This window comes from Callorhinus ursinus, unplaced genomic scaffold, assembly GCF_003265705.2.
Source record: "Callorhinus ursinus isolate GAN/ISIS: 27379988/994484 unplaced genomic scaffold, GSC_fseal_2.0 scaffold50, whole genome shotgun sequence".
Classification (NCBI taxonomy): Eukaryota; Metazoa; Chordata; class Mammalia; order Carnivora; family Otariidae; genus Callorhinus; species Callorhinus ursinus.
In genome coordinates, this window is record NW_027397112.1 from 10313076 (window position 1) to 10339369 (window position 26294).

The 26294-nt window shown below is 40.5% G+C and overlaps 1 protein-coding gene across 4 annotated transcripts in view; it reads left to right on the top strand.

Annotated features, from left to right (window-relative positions):
• The window catches only part of KANSL1 (KAT8 regulatory NSL complex subunit 1), a 179595-nt gene that overhangs the window by 26587 nt on the left and 126714 nt on the right, over positions 1-26294 (top strand). For 3 of the 4 annotated variants that reach the window (XM_025890027.2, XM_073883116.1, XM_025890028.2), the window contains exon 3: positions 22387-23758. In XM_025890027.2, the coding sequence (XP_025745812.1) occupies positions 22470-23758 (1289 nt within the window). In that variant the 5' untranslated portion in view covers positions 22387-22469. Of the gene's footprint in view, positions 1-3471; positions 4089-22386; positions 23759-26294 lie in introns of those variants that run through there. The other variant, XM_025890026.2, reaches the window with a different exon arrangement.

Genomic DNA, 26294 nt, shown 5'->3' on the forward strand with positions numbered 1-26294 from the left:
TATTAGAGAGTGTCTTCTTGGAATATGTTTATTGTACAGGTGAGAGTTATAGATCTGAGCCATAGTTCCTGCCTTTTAGGGCTTTCAGGCAGGCTTCAGAAGTAAGATTGATATATGAAAACAATCTCAAAGGAATTACAGAAAGCATTTAATCAAGATCAGGGTAATATATTGCCAGTTATCTATATTACTGTTAAGTATGTAAATGATAATAGTGGTCTGGTGGAACATATCTTGAAGGAAAAATAAGTGGCAGTATATTGGGGGAGAGGAATGAACAAAGAATAATTGTGAGGAGGGATGGTCCTCTTTTTCTAGGCGGAAAGAACATATAGATAAAGACATGGATGGATACAGAGTTGTGTATAGAAGGGAAGGACTTTGCTGAAGAATAAGGTTTTATATAGTCTGATAATATGAATAATCAATACAGATATTCTAAAATATGAGAAATTAATTAGAATTTTTTTTTGACTTTAGGTATAGAAAAGCTAACTCAAATTGGCTGAAACAATAAAGAAATGTTTGTTGTTACATTGTTCTCATGTAGCTGGAAGTCCAAAAGTCTTGCAGATGTCAGGATTATTTGATGTAATGGCTTCATGGTGTCACCAAGGACAAAGGTTCCTGCCAGCTCTCCATTCTGCTCCCTTTGATGATGTTGGTGGCATCTTTAGGCTTGCTCTAGGGGGACTGTAGCATTTTGAGGTGTCATGTTTAGCAGTCTGAAGAAGAGGGAACTGTTTCCTCCTCATTTGATCTTTAGGAATGAAGAAGCTTTTCTCACAATTCTCTCTTGCAGGCCTTCCAGTGGGCTTCCACTCATGTTTCATTGGCCAGGATTGGGTTTCATGCCCATTCCTAACCAATCATTGGCAGAGAGGATGGGTTAAATTAATCCATTAGGACAAAGTGGATATTTGAGAGTCAACCACAATGATTTGAACAGTAAGGTGTGTATGAGTGTGTGAGTGTGTGTGTGTGTGTATGTTTAATCAGCCTTGACATCCACTATATTTCTGGGTAAATTTTAAGAAAATGTATTTCTCTTCTTAAGGTTTTTGCATTTGTAGTGGCTTACCTTTGAATGTCCTTATTTGTAAAAATTGGTGCCTTAGCATAAAGACATCTGGTTTGAGATAAGAATGTAAAACATGTTGACTGATTTAAATGCCATAAACACTGAACTCCTAGTCTTGGGTGAAGCAATGAGAGAATGGGAAAGTTGGAATTTATTTTTCCCCAAAATGCAGGTTTTATTTTTTTTTAAAGATTTTATTTATTTGATGGAGAGGGCGAGAGAGCACAAGCAAGGGGAACATTAGATGGAGAAGCAGGCTCCCCACCAAGCGGGGAGCCCCATGCGGGGCTCGATCCCAGGATGCTGGGATCGTGACCTGAGCCAAAGCCGGGTGCTTAACCGACTGAGCTACCCAGGCGCCCCCAAAGTGCATGTTTTAAAATAAGCATTTCCACCTTCTCCTAATCCATTGAAAAAATGTATTTTATAACCTTGGTTATTTGGGGGCCTAATTAAATCTGACAGTTGAGTTTTAAGAGTTGGCAGTCTACTTATTAATCAGTAGTAAGATTATTTTGTGGGTGGGTGTCTTTAAACGTAATATTTTTAAGTATACACTGCAAGGGGCTTTGCCTTATTTGGTGTTTTTCATTCTGCTCATTTAGATTTCAGAATCCTTAGATTAGGGCTCTAGTTCGCCATCTATTGGTCTGTGTTTAACACCCTTCTGCTATATTTTCGGAATTACTATTTATGTGGAGATATGTATATACATTTCTTAATCAACTAAATTTTCTTTCCCAGGATTATAAAAAGCCAAGACTAGCATCTCTTTTGGATGTATATACAAATATGTACACATATATTAGTTTATTCTTTGTGTAATTTGTGACTTCATTATTAGCTGCTTGCTTTTGATATTTGAGAACCATGACTATCATTGATAGTGTGATTTTAAGAGTACAAATGGAAACTGATGGAAATATAGGTGTAGATGCTATAGGAGCTGGTGAGTTATTGTAACTTTGTGGAGGACTGAGGGTGTTTTTTTGACTAGCAGAAGTGAGGCATACCACCGGATATTGGTTCTGGTAAGCCACAAAACAGTATTGAGCATTTCTCATCTTCCTTTTTCGCAGTAGAGCATGCCCTTTCTATCTTGCTGAATTTGATGATTTAATTGTTGGAATTTTTTGTTGTTGTTGTTCAGTCATTTAAAGTAAATTCTGATGAATCCCAGAGTTCCTTTTTAAAATCTCAAAGCACTGAATTAATCTTTTGGCAACTTTTTCTTTGGTTTTAAAGGATAGTGGAATTATACTTCGTGTGACATTTTGCATTATATTGCTTAACTTTTTTCATCTAGAAAAGGTTCCATTATTTTATGGCCCTGTTTTGGGAGAGGAATAAAATACGGTGCCGACAAACTGGGCATGAGAAACGATAAAGTGCCACCACTTTAAACCAACTCTGGTAGGAAAGTGGGAAGTTTGCTTTTTGTTGTGAGATTTGGGTTTCTCTATGGAGTTCTTTGTTAAACTTTTAGCATAGCAGTGAACTTCCTTTTGGTGGCGACAGGAAGCATAAATACTCATTGTGTAATGCCATTTGCCTGCTTTGGCGGATCTGCCAAGCCATGACACCCAAAAACAAGACGCGTGCTTCTTAACGAAAACTACAGTTCCCAGCGGGCCCGGCGCGGGTGGGCCATCACTTCCCCTCTCGCTCCCGGCTGTCCCTTCCCGGGCTGGCCCGGCGCGGGCCCTGGCCTGCGCCTGCGCAATGACGACGTGCGCCTTTTTTTTTTTTTTTCCCCAATCCTGGCGGCTGCGGAGCGCTGCGCTGGGGCTAGTGCCCAGGCGTGCTGCAGTGTACGGAGGCAGTCGGCTAGGACAAAGGGCGGCAGAACGCGCTTCACTGGTCAGGGAGCTTCCTACCCGATTCAGCGCGCGTTTAGCCCTGGAATAGTGTGGCACCGACGGCATTAGCCTGTTTACTACATAGTGCAAACAGTTCCTCGCTCACGTCCTCTTGCTCCGCCGCGCCTGCCCGCCTTGCCCCCTCATAGCCGGCGCGCGGCCCCGCCAGCCCCAGCGCGGAGGGAATGTGACGGCGTCAGTGCCTCAGGTTAGCCTCACCTCGGCCGGAGCGAGGGCCCGCTCCCGCCTGCCGCAGTGCCGCGTGCCGTCGCCGCACGTCTGGGAGCAGCTGGGTCCCGGAGCTGCGGCCTCCACAGATGGAGGTGCAGGAACAGCGGCCGCGGCGAGGAGCCATGACTGAGGCGGCGGCGGCCGCGCCTCCTGGCGGCCCGCGGGGGCGGCGCGGCGGGCGCCCCCTGGCGGCGCGCCGGGGCGGAGCGGCCCTTCGCCGCCGCAGCCGCAGCCGGCGGAGGCGCTGCTGTCCCTCCTCCCCGTGTCCCCGGCGCTCGCCCGCTCGCTCGCTCGCTCCATTCTCCCTCCGCTTCAGATTAAAGGGGGGGAGGGAAAAGGAGCTCGGCCGCCATTTTCCCAGTGCCGCCGCCACCGCCGCCACCGCTCGCCGAGCCGGCGGGAGAACAGAGCACCGTAGCGAAGCCGACTCGTCTCGCCGCGGAGGCGCGGGGGGCGGCCGGAGCGCGCTCCCCGGCCGGGAAGAGGCGTGCGGGGGTGGCGGCTGGGGTGCGGGCTCGGGCTGCAGACGGCGGCGCTTGTTTGTGCGGGGCGGGGGGGCGGCTTCACCCTCTGCCCCCGCCCGCCAGTCCTCCCGGCCGGGTTGCGGTCCCCGGCCGTGCCCAGGCCCCGCCGGAGCCGAGGAAGGCCGGAGAAGGGGCCCGAAAGAGAAGAAAAAGCGGCCGCTCCCCGCCGCCGCCGCCTTCCCCTCCCCCTCCGCCTCGCCCCCCCCCGCCCGGAAAGTCAGGGCGGCTCCGGGCGCCGGGGGGGAGGAGAGCGGCGGGCCCGGGCCGGAGCTGCCGCCGCCGCGCGCCCCCGCCTGCCGCCGCCGGCCCTCGGCGCCCCGGCCGGGGGCTGTTTGCAAACTGCGCCCATTTTGTGGGGCTGAATCCGCCCGGGCAACGCTCCTCCATCACGTGGTAGGTGCTGCTGCTGCTGCTCCTCTCCTCCTCCTCCTCCCGCTGCCCTTTCTCCTTCTCCTCGCTCTCCCTGTGGCTCCCATTTCTCTCTCTCTTTGTTAGTTGTAACTAGAAAGGCAGGGCAGGGCAGGAAAAATCCCCGGAACTTTAAATGGCCTCTCCGGGCTTCCCCGCTGCGGGTCCGGGGCTGGGAGTCGCCCCAAGGGCGGGGGTGTGCGGGGGCCCTTCCCCACCAGCTGCCGCCTCGTTCGCCAGCTTTTCCTTTGGCGTTCTATTTAAAAATGCGGCCTTACGAACACGGTTTATTCCCGTAAAAAAAACCCCAAACAAACTCTGGCTCTCGCCTTGAACTTCTCTTGACTGCAGAAGGCCTTTCTCTACTCGAAACACACATCTTGCGCGTTTCACGGTGTGTATCACAACTCTGATTGTTAAGTCAGATGGTTATTTGTTTCGTGTATTTATTATTTTTGTTGCCTGTATATTGAGGTCACTTGGGTTTTCAGATCTAGTCTCCCTCAGGCGGACGTGTTTGTTTGTTTTTTAAAAAAACTAAAGAGGAAGAGGCATTTATTTGCTTTTAAGTGAGTTTGGGGGGCCTGTTTTCCGGCTGTCTTTTGATTCTTCAGCAAATAGTTTGATTGTTTTCCATCCGATAAACAACCTTACCCTCATGTTTTACTTAAAAATCCTTTTGTTTTCCATTGTCGGGATTCCAGTGTGGTTTTTTGGAGAAACACGTTACTTAACTATTGCTTATAGATTGCCTTAGGGGAGAAGGGGTGACATGATGGCGCCACTTTAAATTGCTCTTTCCTCTGACTTTCCCCCCTTTTATTCTGGAGGTCAACTGGAGCATTTTTCATGATCTGTTAATAAAACTATATTTGAGAATGTTAACGATACAACTTGTAGGGCTAGAGTTGGGTACCTTAAGGGTCGGGAGACCCGAATCCCGAGCTCCCCAAAGTTCCGAGAAATCTTCCTAGTCCTCCTGCCTCGCCTCCCTCCCCTCCATTCACAATCCTGGTGTTGCCATCTCCTTTGTCACGTGGCTAGCAATCATTGTGTTTTTTTGTTTGTTTTGGGGTGTGTGTTTATATTTTTAAATTGTAGTCCAGAAGAACCTGCCCTCTCCCCATTGGAGAGATCAAAACATTTTAGTTGTTTTAGTTTGAGAGTAGGAGAACATTTATAATAAATGATAAAATTACATAATCTTTGCCTTGCATAATCATGATATAGTTATAGATTGTTACTGAACTTTGTCTCTAAAGCCCTTTGAAGTATGTAAAGTAGTACATTGGAATATGTTTTGCTTTTTTTAGAATAGTCTGTAGTTTTGATTTTTCCCAGCTTCTTGGGTCTTTTAAGTACCACTGTTTACAAAGGCTTAAGTGGGTGTGTTTTCCCCTCCCCCTTCTATACGATATACTTGGTTCCTTTTCTAATAAACTGCCTGACCAATTTAGAAATTTTCAGTTGTCTGCAGCCATTGTCAGTTAAAACTATTTTTTTCTCCCAACAACAGGGAATACTTTTGAGTAATATTTGTTTTCCACCTAAAGGTATTTCATCATGTTTCTGTTGCATTTTCGATCCAGAGAATTTTTGCTTTTAATCCTTGAGGTTTAGAAGAATTGTTTCATTATGTTTCTTCATCTCAGTTTTCCCAATAATTGGGTAAATTTCTATATTATAAAATATCAAGTGTGTTTTTCTCTTGTTTTACATAGGTTACTAGCCACTTTTCCAATTAAAAAAGTCTACAGTGAGTTAGCAAATATCTTTAAAAAAAAGTAGAAATGAAATGTGATTAAGTGCATTGATTCATTTCCTCTTAACATGTATATTTTTAATGGTTTGGGCCATTTTCTTTGCTAACAGTTACATCATGTCATGTGATATGTACAGTGTGATGTGTAGTTCTAAAAATAAGGCAAGGTAAAAATGCTCATCCCTTGGGAATTTAAAAAATGTATTATATGTGGGGTAACTGTCCTCAGTCATGGAATTTCGATTTTGATTTCTGCTTTGTTTCTCCAACAGAGTATTGCAATTTCTTTGACCTTTCCCGTATTTGCTGTATTTGTTAGTGATCTCATGATTTGAGATAGTTAACTTTTTATTTCTCAAGTATGCACTACTTGGAGGGAAACGTTAGATGTGACAACGATTCTTAACATCTGTGTTATAGTGAAGGTGGTTGGTTTCTGAGGACTACATTTAAGTATATATAAAATAACTTTTTGATTTGTGTCTGTAGACCGTTAAGAGAGTGATCAATTAATTACTGATAGAGTTTGAGTAAGGCAGGGCTTTTGGTCCTTCCACTTATATGAATCTGTTGAACGAAGTATTTAGAAGTGTCCCTGCATCTTTCCTGAAAGCCTTATTCAGAACGTTAGTATTTGACTTTTGTGCTTTACCAAAGTGAGATGTTAAATTTTTGTCTGATTTTTTTTATTCCTGCCTACACACGTTATTTCTGTGGTTAAACCTGCAGAACATTCTTTGATTGTTAGACTTATCATTATCCTGTTGAGGAAAATTCTGGAAGCTGGAAAATGAGTAAGCTAGTTCACTTTTGAGCTTTTATCAAGGTGAGAAGAAGGGAAAATACTCCCCATTTTATTTTTCTTTTTCAAACACTGCCAATACTCTTCCTTCTTTAGTAATGCTACACTGTAAGCAGTGTCTCTACATCCTCTTCATTTTATTGGGTTGACTACAGATTTTAATTGTATTTTAAGGTGAATAACAAGTTTTAGATTTGTTCTGTTTGACATAACCAGAATTATGTAAACTGTAAACATAGCGCCATTATGAGTGGTGATGCTGGTTTGAGAAGGTATTTTAACATTGAGTGGAGTAAAGCTTAGTTGCCTTGTTATACTGGAAAAGCAATTTTAAAATGTAAAGAATATGCTATTCCATATTGGATTTTCAAAACAAGTTATTGAAAATCCGTTGTTTAAAGAGTAATGCCTATTTCTCTTATATTTAGTCAGCTTCCTTGGGGGAGTTGATGGGGTTATTTTTTTCTTGGTGAGGCTGTTAAGATACAGAAACTAAGTGACTTCCTTCCTGGAGAGAGATTTTTAAAAATTGATTTCCCCCGCACCCCCAAAGGATATCTCCCCTGAGTTTGGAAAGGAGGGAATAGTACACGCTAAGTATGTGGTCTTTTGTGGATTGCCCCAGAACAAATCTTGTCATTGAGTGGTTTATTTAGAGTTTTAAAGCACCTTTTCACCACCCTCTTTCTCTATTTTAGATTAAGTGTCTGGCTTGATTGGTTAAATTGTTCTATGTCTCAGGAAGCATATTTTAACTTTTGTCCCGTTTTGATCACTTTATGAAAGAGTACAGTGCAGGTGTCTCTAATAAAATGGCCTAAACACCTGGCTTGCCTACTGTATTAGTGCAATGAGTACTTGGACCATGTCCTTTTCCTAAAATAGGACTTTAAATACATTCTGGAAATCTAAATTCAGACTAGTTTTTGAGTCTTCATGTTGATTCTGAAGATGTATGTTTGAATTATAGTTTCTATCCTTATAAATGTTTATTAGCCTCTGGGTATACTAAAAGTTGTGCAAAAATACTCCTGCCTGAGTGCAATAATTCATAACACAAAATAAGACTCTTTGATCAGTACTTCCTATTCCCTGGAATGTGAGATCAAAAAGACAGTATGAGTATGAATTAGAAAAGACAAATATCCCACTGTACCAGAGGTCACCAACTCAATTTTGAAGGCCACAAGAAGGGGTAGAAAGAAAGTGGTATCCTTGGGTGTCACTTGCAGTTTGTGGGTCATAGGAAGAAGATGTATGGAAGGGTCTCTGTTAGTTATTAATTAGTTCAGTTATCGTTTGTTCCTACATTATGCCATTTTACAATGTAGGGTAAAATGTATAGAAGAAAATAAGCCAGCTGATGTGATTTTCCAAAAAGAACTGAAATATGTACTTTTTACGTGTGTTAACCTTTTACATGTCTTTGATAGAACAAAGGTAAAGCTAAAAATGCAGAGTATGAGGAAACCAACTAAAGTGTAGAGAGCACAACTGATAATTCATGAATGAAAAGCTTGCGTAGTCTGAAAGAAACTTAAAGAGCATATATGAAGATTTTAAACTTTTTTATGCCGGGAGGCCTTCAACGTGGAGACGTTTTAAATTCTTGGTATTTTTTGTTGGGTCGCAGTGTCTGGCAAATAGTAGCTGTTTAATGAATGTTACCTTCTGCAAGCCTTGCTTTTCCAAGATTTTAAGCTAGCTCCCTGAAATTTTAACATTCAACATTTGAGTCCCGCAATCATTCGGGCTCCCTGCTCAGCAGGGAGTCTGCTTCTCCCTCTGACCCTCCCCCCCTCATGTGCTCTCTCTCAAATAAATAAAAATCTTTAAAAATTTTTTTTTAACATTTGAATGCCCGACCCCCTAGAGAGTTATTTAGCTGAGAATTATTTAGCTATACATTTTATTGTTGTTGATTGTAAACTTGCCTTTTTTCTCTAGTTCTGATTTTTTTAGAATTACAGTTGCCACATCAAGCTTTTGGGAGTCAGGAAATGTAATAAGGTGGAGGTAAATTCAGTGCAGTTTTATCTAAATGTTATCAAAAACTCTGGTTCTTGTTACTTGAACAGGAATCCCAAATGAGATCTCCTTTTGAATTTTAAATACAGCATATTCTTCCCTTGTTTGGAAAAAGTTGCTTGAGTAGTATCAAACTTAATGGAGCCCCTCACCTTCTAATTTCTTTTTAAAAAAGGAGCAGCTTAAGGTCAGACCTGGTTAAATTCAGTTGGAGGGCAAGTGTTGAGGAATAAAAAAGATGAATAACAATTTTGTTGTTAGGTTGTTAAACCAAAAATTGCTAAAAACTGGTATGTAGGCTTTCTCTTGCTATTTGCTATTTGGCCTTTGTGACTGCTTATTAGCACCTCCCCCGGAGGGTGTGAAGGGATAGAGGTGAAAGCTAATTAGTTTGGTTTCTGATGTTTGCTAGTAGAGAGGCTTTGTAGAAATACTAGTTGATTAAGTTGAACTGCCGGGGAAGTTTCATTAAACTGTTCATACATTACCATGGAGAACTGAGGATGTTTGAAGACCTCAAGCATATATCAAAAAAATTGGACTGCTGTTTTTCAGTTACTGATTTACTGCTTACCTCTTAGTTTTCCCTTTGACCTTCCAAGGGAATGAAAGAAGGATGTTAGTATTAACTTTTAACATTTTCCTGGCATTGGAAAAGTTAATTTTTTTATCATTAATTCAAAACTCTTAAGGGATAAGGTAAGTTTTTGAATTGCTTGGACCCTTCAAGCAGTGTCTGGTTTTAGGATTGTTCAGAAACACTTGTATTATTAAAGTTTGTTAGAAAGAAATGAGATAAAAATATATTTTTCTTTCTTTTGTGAGCTGGATTGGTAGGAAATTTGAATTCAGATGATAGGGTAGAAATAGGATAAAACTCCAATAAATACTTTGATACATAGTCATCTTTTGAAACCGTTTTCTGTTTATACATTTTTTAAACACAGATGGGATTATACTTGTTATGTGGCTTTTTTTTTTCATGTAGCTGTATATCATAGAGGTTTTTCAAATTAAATTATGCAGTTCTCTTTTAAATAACTGCATAGTATTCTAGTGTGTGTGTGTGTGTTTTTTTTAATTTTATTTATTTTTGAGAGAGAGAGTGTGAGAGGGGTGAGGGTCAGAGGGAGAAGCAGACTCCCTGCTGAGCAGGGAGCCCGATGCGGGACTCGATCCCGGGACTCCAGGATCATGACCTGAGCCCAAGGCAGTCGCTCAACCAGCTGAGCCACCCAGGTGCCCCTCTAGTGTGTCTTTAAGTTTAGTTTTTTTTTTTCTTGTATTACAATTTTTCAGTGAAAGAATTAAGCGTATTTCTTTATCTATGAGAGTATTTTCTGTTGGATAGGTTCCTAGAAGTGCAGTTACTAGGTAAATGTTTGGGTAATTGCGTTAAAATTTTTGGTAGATACTGCTTTCAAAAGGCTTATGTAACCAAATTTAATAGTTTAAAAAGTACATTTAAAAAGTTTTCCAGTCTGAGTGCAGATGCTTGGTATTGTAAATGACTGGAACCTGAGGTAGATGAAGTCTGTCCTAGATTCACTTGATGCCTGCTTCTCGTTAGGTTGTTATCTTTATGATCAGACATTCTATTAACTTCATAATGGATCCCCATCTGATGCATTCAACATACAATGCTCAGGTTACCTAACGTGTATTGGTCTTTTTTTTGCCAGGCACCGTGCTACATGTAGCGGATAGAGATAAAACAAGCCATAACCCTCCCCCTCTTTTTTTTTTTTTTTTTTTTAAGAGAAGTGTACAGTCTAGGGAAGGAGGGGACAGACTAAGATTGGGAGTTTATATTACATTATGAGCTGTTGCCCAGGGTGTCATGTGAGTGCAGATAAGACCCTGGAGAGGGAGGGACCCCTCAACCTGTAATGAATGGGGAATACTTGAAAGAGCATGTGATCTTGGAAGTGAACCTTGAAAAGAAAGAGTAGTGTGGGCAAAGGTGCAAGGACATGGAAAGAGTCTGGAACTGTAAATAAGATTCAGGTGGCTGGAGTGGGGACAGGTTGGAGATGAAGCTGAGTGTAAAAAGGGGCCAGATATATGCTGTGTAGGGAGTTCGGATTCATCCTTACCCTAGAGTCACTGAAAGATTTTTTTTTTTTAAAGATTTTATTTATTTGACAGAGAGAGACACAGCAAGAGAGGGAACACAAGCAGGGGGAGTGGGAGAGGGAGAAGCAGGCTTCCCGCTGAGCAGGGAGCCCGATGCGGGGCTCGATCCCAGGACCCTGGGACCATGACCTGAGCTGAAGGCAGACGCTTAACGACTGAGCCACCCAGGCGCCCCTCGCTGAAAGATTTTTAAGAGGAGCACAGCATGGTCAGATTTATGTTCTCTTTCTCCTTTTCTAATAATCATTTTGGTAGTGGACGCTAGATTGAAGGCTTGCTGAGACAGGAAGAAAGAACAGTTGGGAGATTATTACTGCCTGAATTACTGTAGTACATAATGAGGCTCTGAACTAAGGCAGTGGCATTAGGATGGAATGAATGTGCCTATCATTCTACCTATTGAACCCTCCCTATTCAGCCTTCAAAATTCAGTCAGAATGTCCTCTCTTTCTGGAACCCTTCCTTGACCCCTTCACGCAAAGCACAGTATTTATCATCTGGGTTTACCTTTGCACCTACTTTCTATTCTCTTATCTTTGTCATTAATGAAACTGCTCCTATAGTCTTTTTATTATTTGCATGTGGCATTGTATGTGCTTAAATGAGTTATCTATGATAGATGGTAGATCAGTAGTTGGGATTAGTATTCACTCACATGGGGAATGTTGAGCGACAGGAATTGGTTTGGATTTGGTGTTGGGGGCAGGGAATGGGTTTGCATATGGGATTTTTGAAGTAGCTGTTATGAGTGATGCTGGGCCCTCCCTACTTACTCTTGAGGTTTCAACTAAGATACTGCCTCCTTTGGGAAGCCTTTTATGACCCTACTGACTTGGCTTGTGTGAAGGCCCCTTAATGTGGTTCCCTGGGATTCCCTGATCACACAGTAGTGTCTCTCTTGAGTGGTCCTTTTCATTCTTCTAGGCACTTTGTGTGGTGATTTAAATGTTGTAGGCATTTTCATAAAATGTTTCTTGGAGATCATCAGTTGGTGTTCCCTCACTGACTTTTGTCTAAAGACTAAAATTCCAAGTCTAGTGTCTAGCAGTTAAGGCTCTTCCACTTTAAACCTAGCCTTCACCTACTTAGGATAGTAGTTAAAAGCATGGGTTTTAGATCTAGAGGTTTGCATTGGAATCCTCCTTCTGTAGCTTAGTAGTTGTTTGATCTTGGGCACATAACTTTTGAGCATCAATGTTCCTCATCTATAAAACGAGAGTAAGAGTACTTGCTTTTTAATGTTGTGAGGATTAAATGAGAGCATATGTATAAAACAGTACAATGACATAGTAAAAGGTTAGTTAATGTTAGTGAACAGCAGTCGTAATAATAACCTATCCTCCAGCCAGAGCTGTGTTTCCCTTAGTAATTATAAACCAAAACCATATTCAGTTATAAGAAGCCCTGTTGGCATGGGAACATGTCAGGGACTAGGGTGGGTGCAGTCCCCATTAGTTCATTTTATAATAAAAAGTTTGCCTCCTATTCTCTATTGTATTTCATAACAAAACATTTGTTTCCATGTAAAAGAAATACTTTCCAGTGTGTCCCATTATGTAGCTTTCAGTACTTTATCAGAGATCACTACATAGCTGCGTTCAGTACTTTATCAGAGATCACGACATAGCTGCGTTCTTCCTCTCTTTCTCTTCTTGAGAAGCTGTCCATGTACCACTTGGTTCATACGAGGTCTTCTGTGGATTGTCTCTCAAATCCTTTCCCATTATTTTGAGTGTGTTAGTTTCTTGATTAGAATTTCCTCATCTTTCTCTGCGTAGCAAAATGTTGTCTTTTGACTGCTCTCGCCCAGTCACTAAGTACCCACAGTGCTTACTGTGTTCCAAGCTTTAGATAAAGTTAGCATGCCTAAGAAGGATACTAAGGAACTTTGCCATCATGGAAATAGAATTCGTAAATTGACAATTGGGGAACATTCAGATAGTTTGAATTGAGTGATGTTGACTTTTTAAGTGCATCGTACAATTTAAGCAGGAAGAGAGAGATGTGCATCTGAACAGTCTGGAAAAGTTTTTGTGGAAATGCCATGTATTGAAGTATTAATTAAATTTTGAACCTAAAAGTTAGAAGGGTCTTCCAGGTAGAAGCTGCAGCATAGGCAAAGTTTATGGAGTTGGGAATCTGGGGGAGTTCTAGGTCCACTGCACCTGATCATTTGCTGTGATAGTGTGCTAAATTTCATCTTGGAGAATTTGGACTTCTGAGAAATGCACAAGGAACTATTCCAGAGTAGAGAAGTGAGGTAATAAAAAGGTACAGACCAGATTGAAGGACCAAGGCTGTCAAGAAGTTATTAGCATAATTTAGGTGTGAGTTAATGAGGCCCCACAGTGGGTTTGGGTTGATAAGGTTAGGAATAGAAAGGATATACCACCCGAATAGCCTTATAAGAAATAAATGGAAGGATTTCATCATGAAGGAGATGAAGTTAATGAAAGAAAGAGAGTCTTCTGTCTTTAAGAGCCTTCACATTTTGTTTGTGTCATTTATTTGGCCCTTCTGCAAACTTTAGCCGCTTCCAACTTCTGTGTTTAAGCTTGGAGGGGAAACTTTGCTGATTCTGCTGTGGTGGCCACCTTAGTTGCGCTCCTGGCTGCACCCTGTCTGGGTTACTGTAGCAGCTTCATCAGTGCTCTTTGCCTTTTTACTTTCTTGTAACCCATCCTGTCCACCTGGCCCTTAAAGCACAGTTCTGATGTGTCACTTCCTATTTGAAAAATCTTTAATGACATTCTGCTGCCTTTAAGTGTGAGTAAAGGCTGGCTATTCAAGGTTGTCCGTTAATGATCTGGCTTTAGACTGCCTTTCCACTTTTTTCTGTAGTTCCTCTGTTAAAATATGCTTTATATTTCAAGCAAATTGATCATTTCTTTTAGTCTTCAGGATGTCCTACGTTTTCCCACAGCCTTGCCTTTTCTCATGCCATTTCCTTTCACAAGAATGCCACATTACCATTCTCTTGCTATAGCCTTTTGCGTGATGACGTTTTAGCTAATTTTCAAGTTTCGGTTGAAATTTTGACAACCTCATGGACACTTCCCTAACCATCTTTCCTGCTTCTATTTCTTTACTTAGTGCAGAGTAATGAGGTAATGGTGGGGAAGAGCCTAATAGAAGCCACATTATGGGCAGACTTTTCTTCCCCATCTGACTTGTGCTTCTGTTTCCAGTGAAAGTGTGGTTTGTTGGCCAGCCCAGTGGCCAAGCCCCTCTCCTTGGGTCTCTGCAGCTTATCAACATTTTTGCAAGGTGGATGCTGCCAGATTGTTCTTGTATAACTGGAGTCCTGTTTTGGGAACTCTAAAGAAAAAAGGTTTTCATTTGTAGATGTGGAGTATTTGAAGCAGCTAGAAACGTTTTGCTTTCTGCAAAGAAAACATTTATGTGGACAACAGTTTAAAAAAATATCTGTATGTATATATAAAGTCTGTATCTGGGCAGTGGTTTTCTATTGGAACATGTGATTTTGCCCCCTAGGGGACAAGTGATGTGTCTGGAGGCAGTTTTGGTTGTCATTACTGGTAGAAGGGTGCTACTGGCATCTAGTGGGTGGAGCCAGGGATGCTGCTAAATGTCTGACAACACACAGGAGAGGCCCTTCCCCCACCACAAAATTATTTGGCACAGGATGGCAATAGTGCTGGCGTTGAGAAACTGCCCTAGGGGTATATTTTTGCTTCCCAAGTGCTACTTGTGTTAGTTGGAAGTTTTTCCTTGAGCCTGTGTTTCAGTTTAGACTAATAGAATCATAAGCGTAGGAAGAGACCCTGAAGGTCACATAATTGAACTTTATCCCAACTTGTATCCCTCAGAAGAGTGTTCTGCAAGCCATCAAAAGGAATGAGATCTTGCCATTTGCAACGACATGGATGGAACTGGAGGGTGTTATGCTGAGTGAAATAAGTCAATCAGAGAAAGACATGTATCATATGACCTCACTGATAGGAATTCTTAATCTCAGGAAACAAACTGAGTGTTGCTGGAGTGGTGGGGGGTGGGAGGGATGGGGTGGCTGGGTGATAGACATTGGGTAGGGTATGTGCTATGGTGAGCGCTGTGAATTTTGCAAGACTGTTGAATCACAGATCTGTACTTCTGAAACAAATAATGCAACATATGTTAAGAAAAAAGAAAAAGAAGAAGATAGGAGGGGAAGAATGAAGGGGAGTAAGTCAGAGGGGGAGACGAACCATGAGAGACGATGGACTCTGAAAAACAAACTGAGGGTTCTAGAGGGGAGGGGGGTGGGGGGATCGGTTAGCCTGGTGATGGGTATTAAAGAGGGCACGTTCTGCGTGGAGCACTGGGTGTTATGCACAAACAATGAATCATGGAACGCTACATCAAAAATTAATGATGTAATATATGGTGATTAACATAACAATAAAAAATTAAAAAAAAAAGAACAGTGTTCTGCAAGATACTAATAGGTGTAATGGGAAAAAAGAATGTTCATTGGGTTTGGTAAAGGCAAACATTTAAGTATTCAGTCTGATGAAATGCATTGTGAGTCTCTGTCAGGACAGTTTTCCCCAAATGTGTTTGCCTGCTGAACCCATCTGACATCTTCCAGTCCCCAAAATGCTTCCTTGGAACTAGGAGGAGAACCATTAATACCTAGCTCAGTCTTTTATAGCCCTTTTTTTGGGTTTCTTCAAACTTACTGCAGGATCTTAATTAATGTCAGTGACAGCATGTGTCAGATTGTGGTTTATTAAATGAACTAAAAATTGGGATATTTTAGGTTTCTTTATTCTGAATGTACGGTACAACTTAGTATTATCTGTCCCCACTAGTAAATTGGAAGTTATAATCCCATCCTGAAACCTGCCCAGGTTGTTATGAGGATTAATAAGTTAATTATAGCTTTTAATGCTTTGTATTCTTTGGAGAAAGGTTATTTATCATAAGTTCTGTATTTGTAAAAAAAAAAACTGCTTGAGAGTCTTTCTCTGCTTTAAATTGAAGAGTGAAGCTTTTGGGATTGAAGTGGTATGGGAATCATTGCTTTAATGAACATTTTGCTCAGTATGTTAAATTTATGAAAGTTACCATGACATTTTGCCTTACTCAGATTTTTTGGTTAAGAATTTGCATTATTTTCTTTTTGCTTCTTTTCCTTTTATTATGCAAGTAATAGATGTTTATGGTGGAGACATTTTATATGCTAGAAAACAAAAGACAAAAGAATCTTACCACCTACTTTTTTTTAGACAAAAATGAGCCCATAGTATGAGTTTCGTTTTTTGTAACACCTTTCTTTTTCATTTAACAGTGGAGCAAGCACTTTTTCAAGTCAGTAAATGTAGTTCTACATTGTTATTATTTATGGTTGCATAGTATTCCATTGTATGGCTGTTGCATACTTTAAACAAGTTGTTGGGCATTTGGTTTGCTTTCTTTTTATTGTAAGTAACATCATGAAGTATTAAAAGTAAATCTCGATGATGGACTCTGAAAAACAAACTGAGGTTTCTAGAGGGGAGGAGGGTAGGGGGATGGGTTAGCCTGGTGATGGGTATTAAAGAGGGCACGTTCTGCATGGAGCACTGGGTGTTATGAACAAACAGTGAATCATGGAACACTACACCAAAACAAATAATGTAATATATGGTGATTAACATAACAATAAAAAATTTAAAAAAATGATGGGGAAAAAAAAAGTAAATCTCGGGGTGCCTGGATGGCTCACTTGGTTAAGCGTCCAGCTCTTGATTTTGGCTCATGATCTCAAGGTTGTGAAATCAAGCCCCACATTGGGCTTCGTGCTGGCCATGGAGCCTGCTTAGGATTCTCTCCCTCTGCCCCTCCACCCCTCACTTGTGCTCTTTACCCCCACACCCAAAAAAGTAAATCTAAACATATGGCAGAAACGAAAGAAAAGTTCTTTTTTTTTTTTTTTTAAAGATTTTATTTATTTGACAGAGAGAGACACAGCGAGAGAGGGAACACAAGCAGGGGGAGTGGGAGAGGGAGAAGCAGGCTTCCCGCTGAGCAGGGAGCCCGATGTGGGGCTCGATCCCAGGACCCTGAGATCATGACCTGAGCCAGAGGCAGACGCTTAACGACTGAGCCACCCAGGCGCCCCACGAAAAAAAAGTTCTAAGTTTTGGTAGTTTATAGCAGTTACAGCTAATATTGAGTGCTAACTAGATTTGCCATGTCTATTTTTATGGGCATGGGTCCTCAAGTACAGTGATGTTTTAGGGAACTATTTGTTTTATATTTTTCCTGTGCATTAAGAAGTCTTACTGAAATTTATTCCTTTTATATTTGCTTTTTGTCTATAGGTTATAATAATAGTGCAAATAATGGGTGTTTGTATCAGGCACTAGACTAAGTAATTGTAAGTATTTTATTTAATCATCAAGCAGCCTTTGTGGTAGGCTGTCATTTGCAGATGAGGAAGTTGAGGAACAACATAAATAATTTAAATGAGGGTAGAGCCAGAATGTGAAGCCAGACCTGTTCCCCATACTTAAAAAGTGAGTGTCTTTGGGGGTAACATTGAATCTCAGCACAGTATTTTAAGTCAGTAAAGGGAAAGGATGAAGATTTCAATCTTTTTTTTTTTAACAGTATTGTTTTGATATAGAAAGATAAAGATTTAGGAGTTAGGAATGGAATACCTTCTGAAGAGGTTGCCTTTCCCCTTCTCTCCTTTCACCCTCCCTACTTATTTAGGTGATTGTTTTAGTAACTATTTGCAGTGCATCCTGTGGGGATATTGAGACCAAGGAGAGTGTGTGTAAACAAAATAAACTCTTGTCTTTGAGATGTACGTGATTAATGTCAAGTTCACAGATGTACTTTCAGAGGGTCAGAGAAATCTTGAAAAAGTTGGGATTAACTTTTTAAGTTGTGAACTTAAAGGAATTGTATGATTCTAAACCAACTGCTTAAGTACCTTCTGTGGTGTGATGTTAATTATGACTCTTTTTATGTGTGCTGGGTGAGCCTGGGTTTTCCTGAGTAAGTTTTGTGTAAGCTATGTAACATCTGTGTCCTTGCCTGGGTCCCCATGGAGGGGGGGTGTTTCCTGCCATGGCTGAGACTTACTGCAGAGCTCTGGGTTAGTAGACTACAACTACTCAGAGCTACTCTTCTCACATGTTGTATTGCTCATCTTATACTGATAACACGCCTTTCTTCATTGCTATTATCAAGTATATATTGATGTCAGTTCAAAAGAGGAGACATTCTTGATGGGAAAGACCTGATAGTGATTTTTGTTTATGGGAGAAAGTCCTTTTTTCTTTTTAATAATTTTTTTTAAGATTTTTTTAATTTATTTGACAGAGAGAGATAGAGCAGGAACACAAGCAGGGGGAGTGGGAGAGGGAGAAGCAGGCTTCCCGCCGAGCAGGGAGCCCAATGCGGGGCTCAATCCCAGGACCCTGGGATCACGACCTGAGCCGAAGGCAGACGCTTAACAACTGAGCCCCAGGCACCCCTGGGAGAAAACCCTTTGCATGTTATAAAACTAACTCAATGTATTTTGAACAAATAATGTGAACATTGGTTCATTTGCCATTTGGTCTGTAGCACAACTGTTTATACTGTATTAGGAATTATTACTAAATTTAAAATCAAATACGGAAAGTGGACATAGAACAGTTTGTGACACATTGAATGCCATATGCCCGAAAAGTCCATAAGGATAAAGCTCCGTAAGCCCCAGAAGATCTAGTTATTTCATAGGACGTTTATTAAACTACAATCTTAGAACAAGAAACTTTCGGCAAATTATATAGCGGAATAGACAAATTTGACTTTTAAGTGTACTGGTATTTGTATGGATGTTTTTCTCAGTCATTTGCTTAAATATTTCAATATTGTAATTTGAATGGTCATACTTTAAAGAATCTTAGTGTATTCCTGTAGGGCCTGTTTTCCTGTGTTGGTATTGATCTAGAGATAAAAAATGTTTGACCAAATTGGAGGTTGCCCCCTTTTTTTTTTTTTTGACTGGGGAGGAGTTTGTGTTAGCTTCAGTGATACACAAATTTTTTCAAGGCCCTTTTTTACTCTTAGAAAATGTTGAGAACCACAAAGAACTTCCGTGGATTATCAATAGTTGCTGTATTAGAAACTGAGAAATTTTAAAAGTAATTATTTACTAATTCATTTTAAAATGACAAAACCCATTACGTATTACAAAAAATAACTTTTTACCAGAGCAGAAAGGTTTAGTGAATGGTACTGTTTTATGTTTTTGCAAAACTCTTTAATGTCTGGCTTCATAGAAAACAGGTTCTCATATCTGCTTCAGCATACATTCTGTTGTGATAGGTTGTTTTGGTTAAAGTGTATAAAGAAAATCTGGCCTCACACAGATAGGTAATTGGAAAATAGAGGAATAGTATAATAGCCTTTTTAGATAAATGTGGGTAGTTTTTGATACTTACACACATAGTTGACAAGTAGTAGTTTCATAAAGGTTGGTTGCACTGTGGAAGCAAAAACTAAGTCAGTGAATTTTTTGTATTCTGTTAGATAAAATCCATTGGTCTGTCTTGCATTTGTTTTTACCCATGCATGAGTTTCCAACATACATTGGTCATTTGGTCATTCACTGAGTTATGCAGATCTTCCAGATGTTGACACATACGGTATCAAAAATTTCACATTCATTGATATTAGAAGTAATCTATTTAATCGGAAACAAGCTTTTTAAGTATTGGGAAAATTTTGGAGCTCGTGGTGGATACAAGTTTTCAAAATACTTATTTTTGCTTGAAAACTCAGATTTTATCATTGGCAACAAACATTAGTGGTTTTCCTTGAAATGACAGGTTCACTTTGTTCATTTTTGAGAAAATACCCAACTACTCAAGTCTGAATAACCATAGTTTGTCAGTTGTTCTGCCAAGTAAAAATAGTGTTCTGTGAAAAGTGCTTCCAGTTCAGCTTGCAAATCAGTTGTATAATGCTTTTTCTCAGACTTCTTAAAGAAGCAAAAGTTGCTTTATGTGTACTTTTCCTTTTATCACACAGTATTTAAAAATGTATACTCAAAAAAGTACATACTCAAGATTGGAGATTTAATAAGATTTATAATTTCATCAAAGACATTGTTAGAAGGAATGGACTTTTTTTTTTTTTTTAACTGTAAATGAGTGGAGCATACAATGACCAGTGACTGTTAGTACATTTCGTTGCCTCTGTCTTGATTTATGTGAATGTACCCGCAGTTTTGCTCAGCCTTGTTTTTGCACCCTCAATGTAAACTTCCATGCAGTGAGAAGAGACAAATAATGTTCAGTATTAATATGAAAATAGCTTTGGTCTTGTGGACCCCTGAAATTCGAGCTCCTAAGTCTGTAGGCCATGCTTTAAGAATAACTGGCTTAGCCCCTATGTTTATAGCAGCATTATTTGCAATAGCCAAGATATGGAAGCAGCCCACGTGTTCATTGACTGATGAATGGGTCAAGTCCATTCATATATGTGGTATATATATACAATGGAATATTATTCAGCCACAAAAACGAATGAAATCTTGCCATTTGCAACAACATGGGTAAGAGCTAGGGAGTATAATGCCTAAGCGAAATAAGTCCATCAGAGAAAGACAAATACCATATGATTTCACTCATCTGTGGATTTTAAGAAACAAGACAAATTAGGCAAAGGGGAAAAAATAAGACAAATCAAGAAACACTCCTAATTATAAAGAACAAGTTGATGGTTATCAGATGGGAGGTGGGTGGGGCGATGGGTAAATAGTTGATAGGGATTAAGGAGGGCACTTGTGATGAGCATTTAGTGTTGTATGGAATTGCTGAATCACTATGTTGTACATCTGAAACTAAAATAACACTGTTAACTACAATGGAATTTAAAAAAAAGCAATTTAAAAAATAATTGGCTTAGCTCTTTATATAAATTTCCTTTTGCTGTCGGACCAAATAAGTCCAAGGTGATGTAGAAGAGGCAAATGACAGGTTTTTAGCTTGGGCTACTAAATGCAAGCAATGCCATTAACTGAGATAATAAAACAGGGTGAAGACTGTATTGGAAGAAGAGAGTTTTGAGTTTCAGGGAGCTTGAGGATCGTGGGGGTGGGAGTGTCAATTAGTGAAGCTCAGCAAGTTTTTCTGAGTGTTAGGAGGCCTCACTATACTAGGTGGTTATTACCAAGGAAGTGAGTTGAGAGAGAAGAGGGCAGAAGGGACCTTGGTGTCAAGGACATGGGGAAAGGAGCATTTCATAGAAGACTGAGGTGGTCAGCACTACCTAATGCTTCAGAGAAGTCCCATAGAATGGGGACTGAGACTTGACCATTGGATTTGATAATGAGATTACTAGTGCCCTTTGCCAGAGCAGTAGGATTAGAAGCCAGATTATGAGTGAAGAGTGCAGAAGCAGCTATTTATATTATTCTTTCAAGAAGTTTTCGGGTAAAGGGGGTGCCTGGCTGGCTCAGTTGGAGGAGCATACGACTCTTGATCTTGGGGTCATGAGTTTGAGCCTCACATTGGATGTAGAGATTAATTAAGTAAACTTAAGTTTTGGGGTAAAGGAAAAGAAATGTGTTGGGCAGTTTCAGAGGTGGGCTGTATTGAGGACAGTGAAAGAAGAGAAACTGGATGAAGCAAAAATACAGGTGTGATACAGTTAAGTTGGTGGTGTGAGCTGTCAGAGAAGTGAGAAGCTTATGTGCACTGGATTTTCTGGCTAGAGAAATGCAGAGACCTGTTCAGCCTACAAGCTTTTTGGTAGGAATGGGGCGTGTCTTACTAATTCTTTTCTGTTTAATTGCTAAGTGTTTGGTTTGATACATTCGCTTTGTTTTATTTTTAAAGATTGATTTAGTTTAGAGGGAGAGAGAGTGCACCCCGAACAGGGGTAGGGCCAGAGGGAGAGGGAGAGAAGAGAAGGATGTGGGGCTTGATCTCATGACCCTGTGATCATGACCAGAGCTGAAATCAAGAGTCAGATGCTCAGCCGACTGAGGCACCCAGGCGTCCCAATACATTTGCTTTTTTTTTTTTTTAAAGATTTTATTTATCTATTCATGAGAGAGAGAGAGAGAGAGGCAGGCAGAGGGAGAAGCAGGCTCCCAAGGAGCAGGGAGCCTGATGCAGGACCCGATCCCAGGACCCTGGGATCATGACCTGAGCCAAACCAAAGGCAGATGCTTAACCATCTGAGCCACCCAGGCGCCCCTAATGCATTTGCTTTAAATCTACTAATTTCAAGAAGTTTTATAGTGTTTGTTTTTTTTATGCAGATGATTTAACTTTAACAGTCTGATTCTTTCAGAACGTAACTTCTGTTTTGGCTATTTTCAGTCTGTGGTAACAAGTGACAAAAAAGAAGGGTGGACTTCTTTCTTTGTGCAAGGATTGTCGCCGTCGCCGCCCCCCCCCCCCCCATATTTGAGTATCCAGGTTTCCAGAATAGTCTTAAGTGTTTTTCTTTCTGGAGGCAGAGTTTGGATTATAGCCTCAAGCAGTGTTTGTATTAAAAGCATGTGAGTTGTTTTCTAATGTGCATATATTTCTAACTTCCTTTTCTTTTTTCTCTTTTAGTTTGTTCTCTGGGGAGGCAGTAAGGGGCCGTGGAACTGGCCTCGGCACCGGGAGAGGCTGGACTTCCTGTCTCTCTGTGCTGAATGGCTGCGATGGCGCCCGCTCTCACTGACGCAGCAGCTGAAGCACACCATATCCGGTTCAAACTGGCTCCCCCATCCTCCACTTTGTCCCCTGGCAGTGCCGAAAATAACGGCAACGCCAACATCCTTATTGCTGCCAACGGAACCAAAAGAAAAGCCATTGCTGCAGAGGATCCCAGTCTAGACTTCCGAAATAATCCTACCAAGGAAGAGTTGGGAAAGCTGCAACCACTGGTAGCATCTTATCTCTGCTCCGATGTAACATCTGTGCCCTCAAAGGAGTCGTTGAAATTGCAAGGTGTCTTCAGCAAGCAGACGGTCCTTAAATCTCATCCTCTCTTATCTCAGTCCTATGAACTCCGAGCTGAGCTGTTGGGGAGACAGCCAGTTTTGGAGTTTTCCTTAGAAAATCTTAGAACCATGAATACGAGTGGTCAGACAGCTCTGCCACAAGCACCTGTAAATGGGTTGGCTAAGAAATTGACTAAAAGTTCAACACATTCTGATCATGACAATTCCAATCCCCTCAATGCAGGAAAACGAGCTCTCACTTCATCTTCTCTTCAGGGGGGTGAAATGGTGGCATCTGAATCTGGGGACTTGAAGGGGGGTATGACCAATTGCACTCTTCCACATAGAAGCCTTGATGTAGAACACACAACTATATTTAGCAATAATAGCACTGCAAACAAATCTTCTGTAAATTCCATGGAACAGCCGGCACTTCAAGGAAGCAGTAGATTATCACCTGGCGCAGACTCCAGTTCTAACTTGGGGGGTGTCAAGTTAGAGGATAAAAAGTCTCCCCTGTCTTCCATTCTTTTCAGTGCTTTAGATTCTGACACAAGGATAACAGCTTTACTACGGAGGCAGGCTGATATTGAGAGCCGTGCCCGCAGGTTACAGAAGCGCTTACAGGTTGTGCAAGCCAAGCAGGTGGAGAGGCATATACAGCATCAGCTGGGTGGATTTTTAGAGAAAACTTTGAGCAAACTGCCAAACTTGGAATCCTTGAGGCCCCGGAGCCAGTTGATGCTGACTCGAAAGGCTGAAGCTGCATTGAGAAAAGCTGCCAGTGAGACCACCACTTCCGAGGGACTTAGCAATTTCCTGAAAAACGATTCGATTTCAGAAGAATTGGAGAGATTTACAGCCAGTGGTATAGCCAATTTGAGGTGCAGTGAACGAGCATTTGATTCAGACGTCACCGACAGTAGCTCAGGAGGAGAGTCTGATATCGAAGAGGAGGAACTGTCCAGAGCTGATCCTGAGCAACGCCATGTGCCCCTGTGAGTAAAACCCATGCATGATGTCACTCTTGAGAAATGTTAGGGCAAGGGAGAAAGAATTAGTGAATTCCCGTCACGGGGAGAATGGGATTCTTTGTGTATAGGTGCCTACGTTCCATTTGTCTTTTTTCTGATTTTAGGTACGTGGTTGCATGTACATGCTAGTGAAGAAATGAAAGATGTTTCTGGCATAGTGTGTTGCCGTAGATGATATTTATTAAGAAAAAACCCAGAAGACATCCTATTTGTAAAACTGTATACTTCTTTCAGAATGAAAGTAGATTTCTTTTGAAACCGTATGTAGGATATTTTTTGTAAGTCTCTGGCTTGACTTCAGATTCTCTTATTTCTAGTTAAGTGGGGACAGAAGTTTAGTTGACTTTGTTAATGTTGCTGGAATTTATAGTTGCTTTTATTATTTATTTATTTTTTTAATGTAAACTCCACCCCCAGCATGGGGCTTGGAACTCACTATCCAGGGTTCAGGAATTGGCATGCTCTACTGACTGAACCAGCCAGGTGCCTCTGTAGTTGCTTTTAGTTAAACTTTCAGCAGAGCGTACCCAGTTTTCATTTTTAACAACTGAGATTTCCTTATATTTTAAGGACTAAGAATCAGAAAATGCTTCAGAGTATTTTATAGGTTGCCTCTAAGTACAATCCACTTTCACAACTTGATTTACTTCCTAAAAGAGCCCATTTTTATCAGATTTGAATTTAATTTTTTTCTCAGCTAAGTTTAATTTATTGACATATGTGGGATAAGTTTTTTCTGGTTTTTCCAAATCTGTTGTCTGGAGGAAAATTCTACACAAGCTTTGGGTGGCACCCCAGATTGGCATGGTGAATCCAGAGGTGCTTTACTCATGTCCTTCCCTCCTCCAGTGGCTCCTTACAGATGAACAAGGAAGTATAGTATATCTCCTTAAAAATAAACCAGTCTACAATTTATCTACTTATAAGGGTTAGACTTAGGAGAGAGGGAAGCATGAGATGTTGGAAAAGAAGGTCAGGAGAGTTGACTAGTAGGTCCTCTTTCATTTCCCTTTTTGGGCCAGCGATGTTACAAAGGTTAGATTGCTAAAGTAGCCTGAAATACAGGTGGTTATGTTGGAATATTTAGTTTTTTCTTGCCTACTGTAGTAAAAAGGTGACTAAGGTTTTCACTGAAGACGTTGTTGAGACAGCCATGCTTTTTTTAAGCATAAGTAAATCTCCTTTTTTCTCAATTTTAGCTTGTGTTTCTATTTCAAGGGAAAAAGTCTGGATAATTTTGCTGAATTTCTTCTTTGTAAACCTAGTTCATTTTTTGTTGTTGTTAGCTTACTGTACTTGAGAGTCCACGTCTATATTCCCATCTAAAGCAGATATTATTTCAGAGGCTTGCTACTGCTGTAACGTAGTTATGTTTCTTTAAATGGATTAGTGACTTAACCCAGCTTGCAAATATTTGTGGCATTTTCTTGCTGACTTTACTGCATAAGCCACTGCTTTAAAAAATCATGGTTAATGTTGAATATTTTGTGTTTTAAGAGTAATTTCGTGAAACAAATATTGTAGTTGATCCCTTTTAAATTTCATGTACTTTTGTATATTTGAGAAAAGTTAGAATCTATAAGTTTACTGTTTTCAGGATACTTTGTTTTGAAAACATTTCTAAGTTTTGGTAATGTGGGGAACTGTTCCAATTCCGTGAAATCAAAATACCTAAATGAGAACTTTTCTTGTTTCATGGAATAACTAGTGATTTGAAAAGACTGCTTAGGCTTAGTCCATTCACTCACTACTTAGTTCTGAGCATTCTTACCACGTAATGGTTTCTTGATTGGAAGGTTGTAAAGTGTAAGGACAGCTAAGGGATCACTTTAGGAAACACTCTGGAATCATTTGAATCCTCTTAAAATTAAATCAGTTAAACAATGCTTTAAAAAGTTGAATCTCCAAGTATAGGATCATATTAAAGTAAGGAAATTGGGGCACTACAAGTACTGTGAAGTAAATATACTTTCTTCTCATTATGATATAATTAAATTTAAATTAAAACCACCAATAAAGCATAAGTACTTTAAAGTTTTTGTTGAACAAGGTCACCAGACTGACTCCCTAAGGCTGGTATTTAGCCAGGTGTTTGTTGACCTTCTGAGTATTTTATTAAAGGTTTTCAGCAATTGGCCAGACAGTGAGAATGGAGGCATTACTTTGATTAAAAAAGAAGAAAGGGGCAGGGGAAGTGGTTCTTTGGACGCTGAGAAGCCTTTTCTTTGTGATTTAATAGTTCTTCCCAAATCTCCTAAACCACATTTATAATTCTTGAGTCCTAGAATAAGAAGTTAGTTCACTGTTCAGGAGCTTGACCCAGCTGGTGAATTTCAACTTTTTTCCCTAAGGTAGCTTAATATTTCACTCCTTTGCTGAAGTACTCCTGTCAGAGATAAAATTGGCTAGATTTAGTCTAGGCAGCCATGATGAAGATATTTAGCAGAGGAAGCTGTTGAAATGAATTGTTTTTAAATGATGGTGCTTAAATTACAAGTGC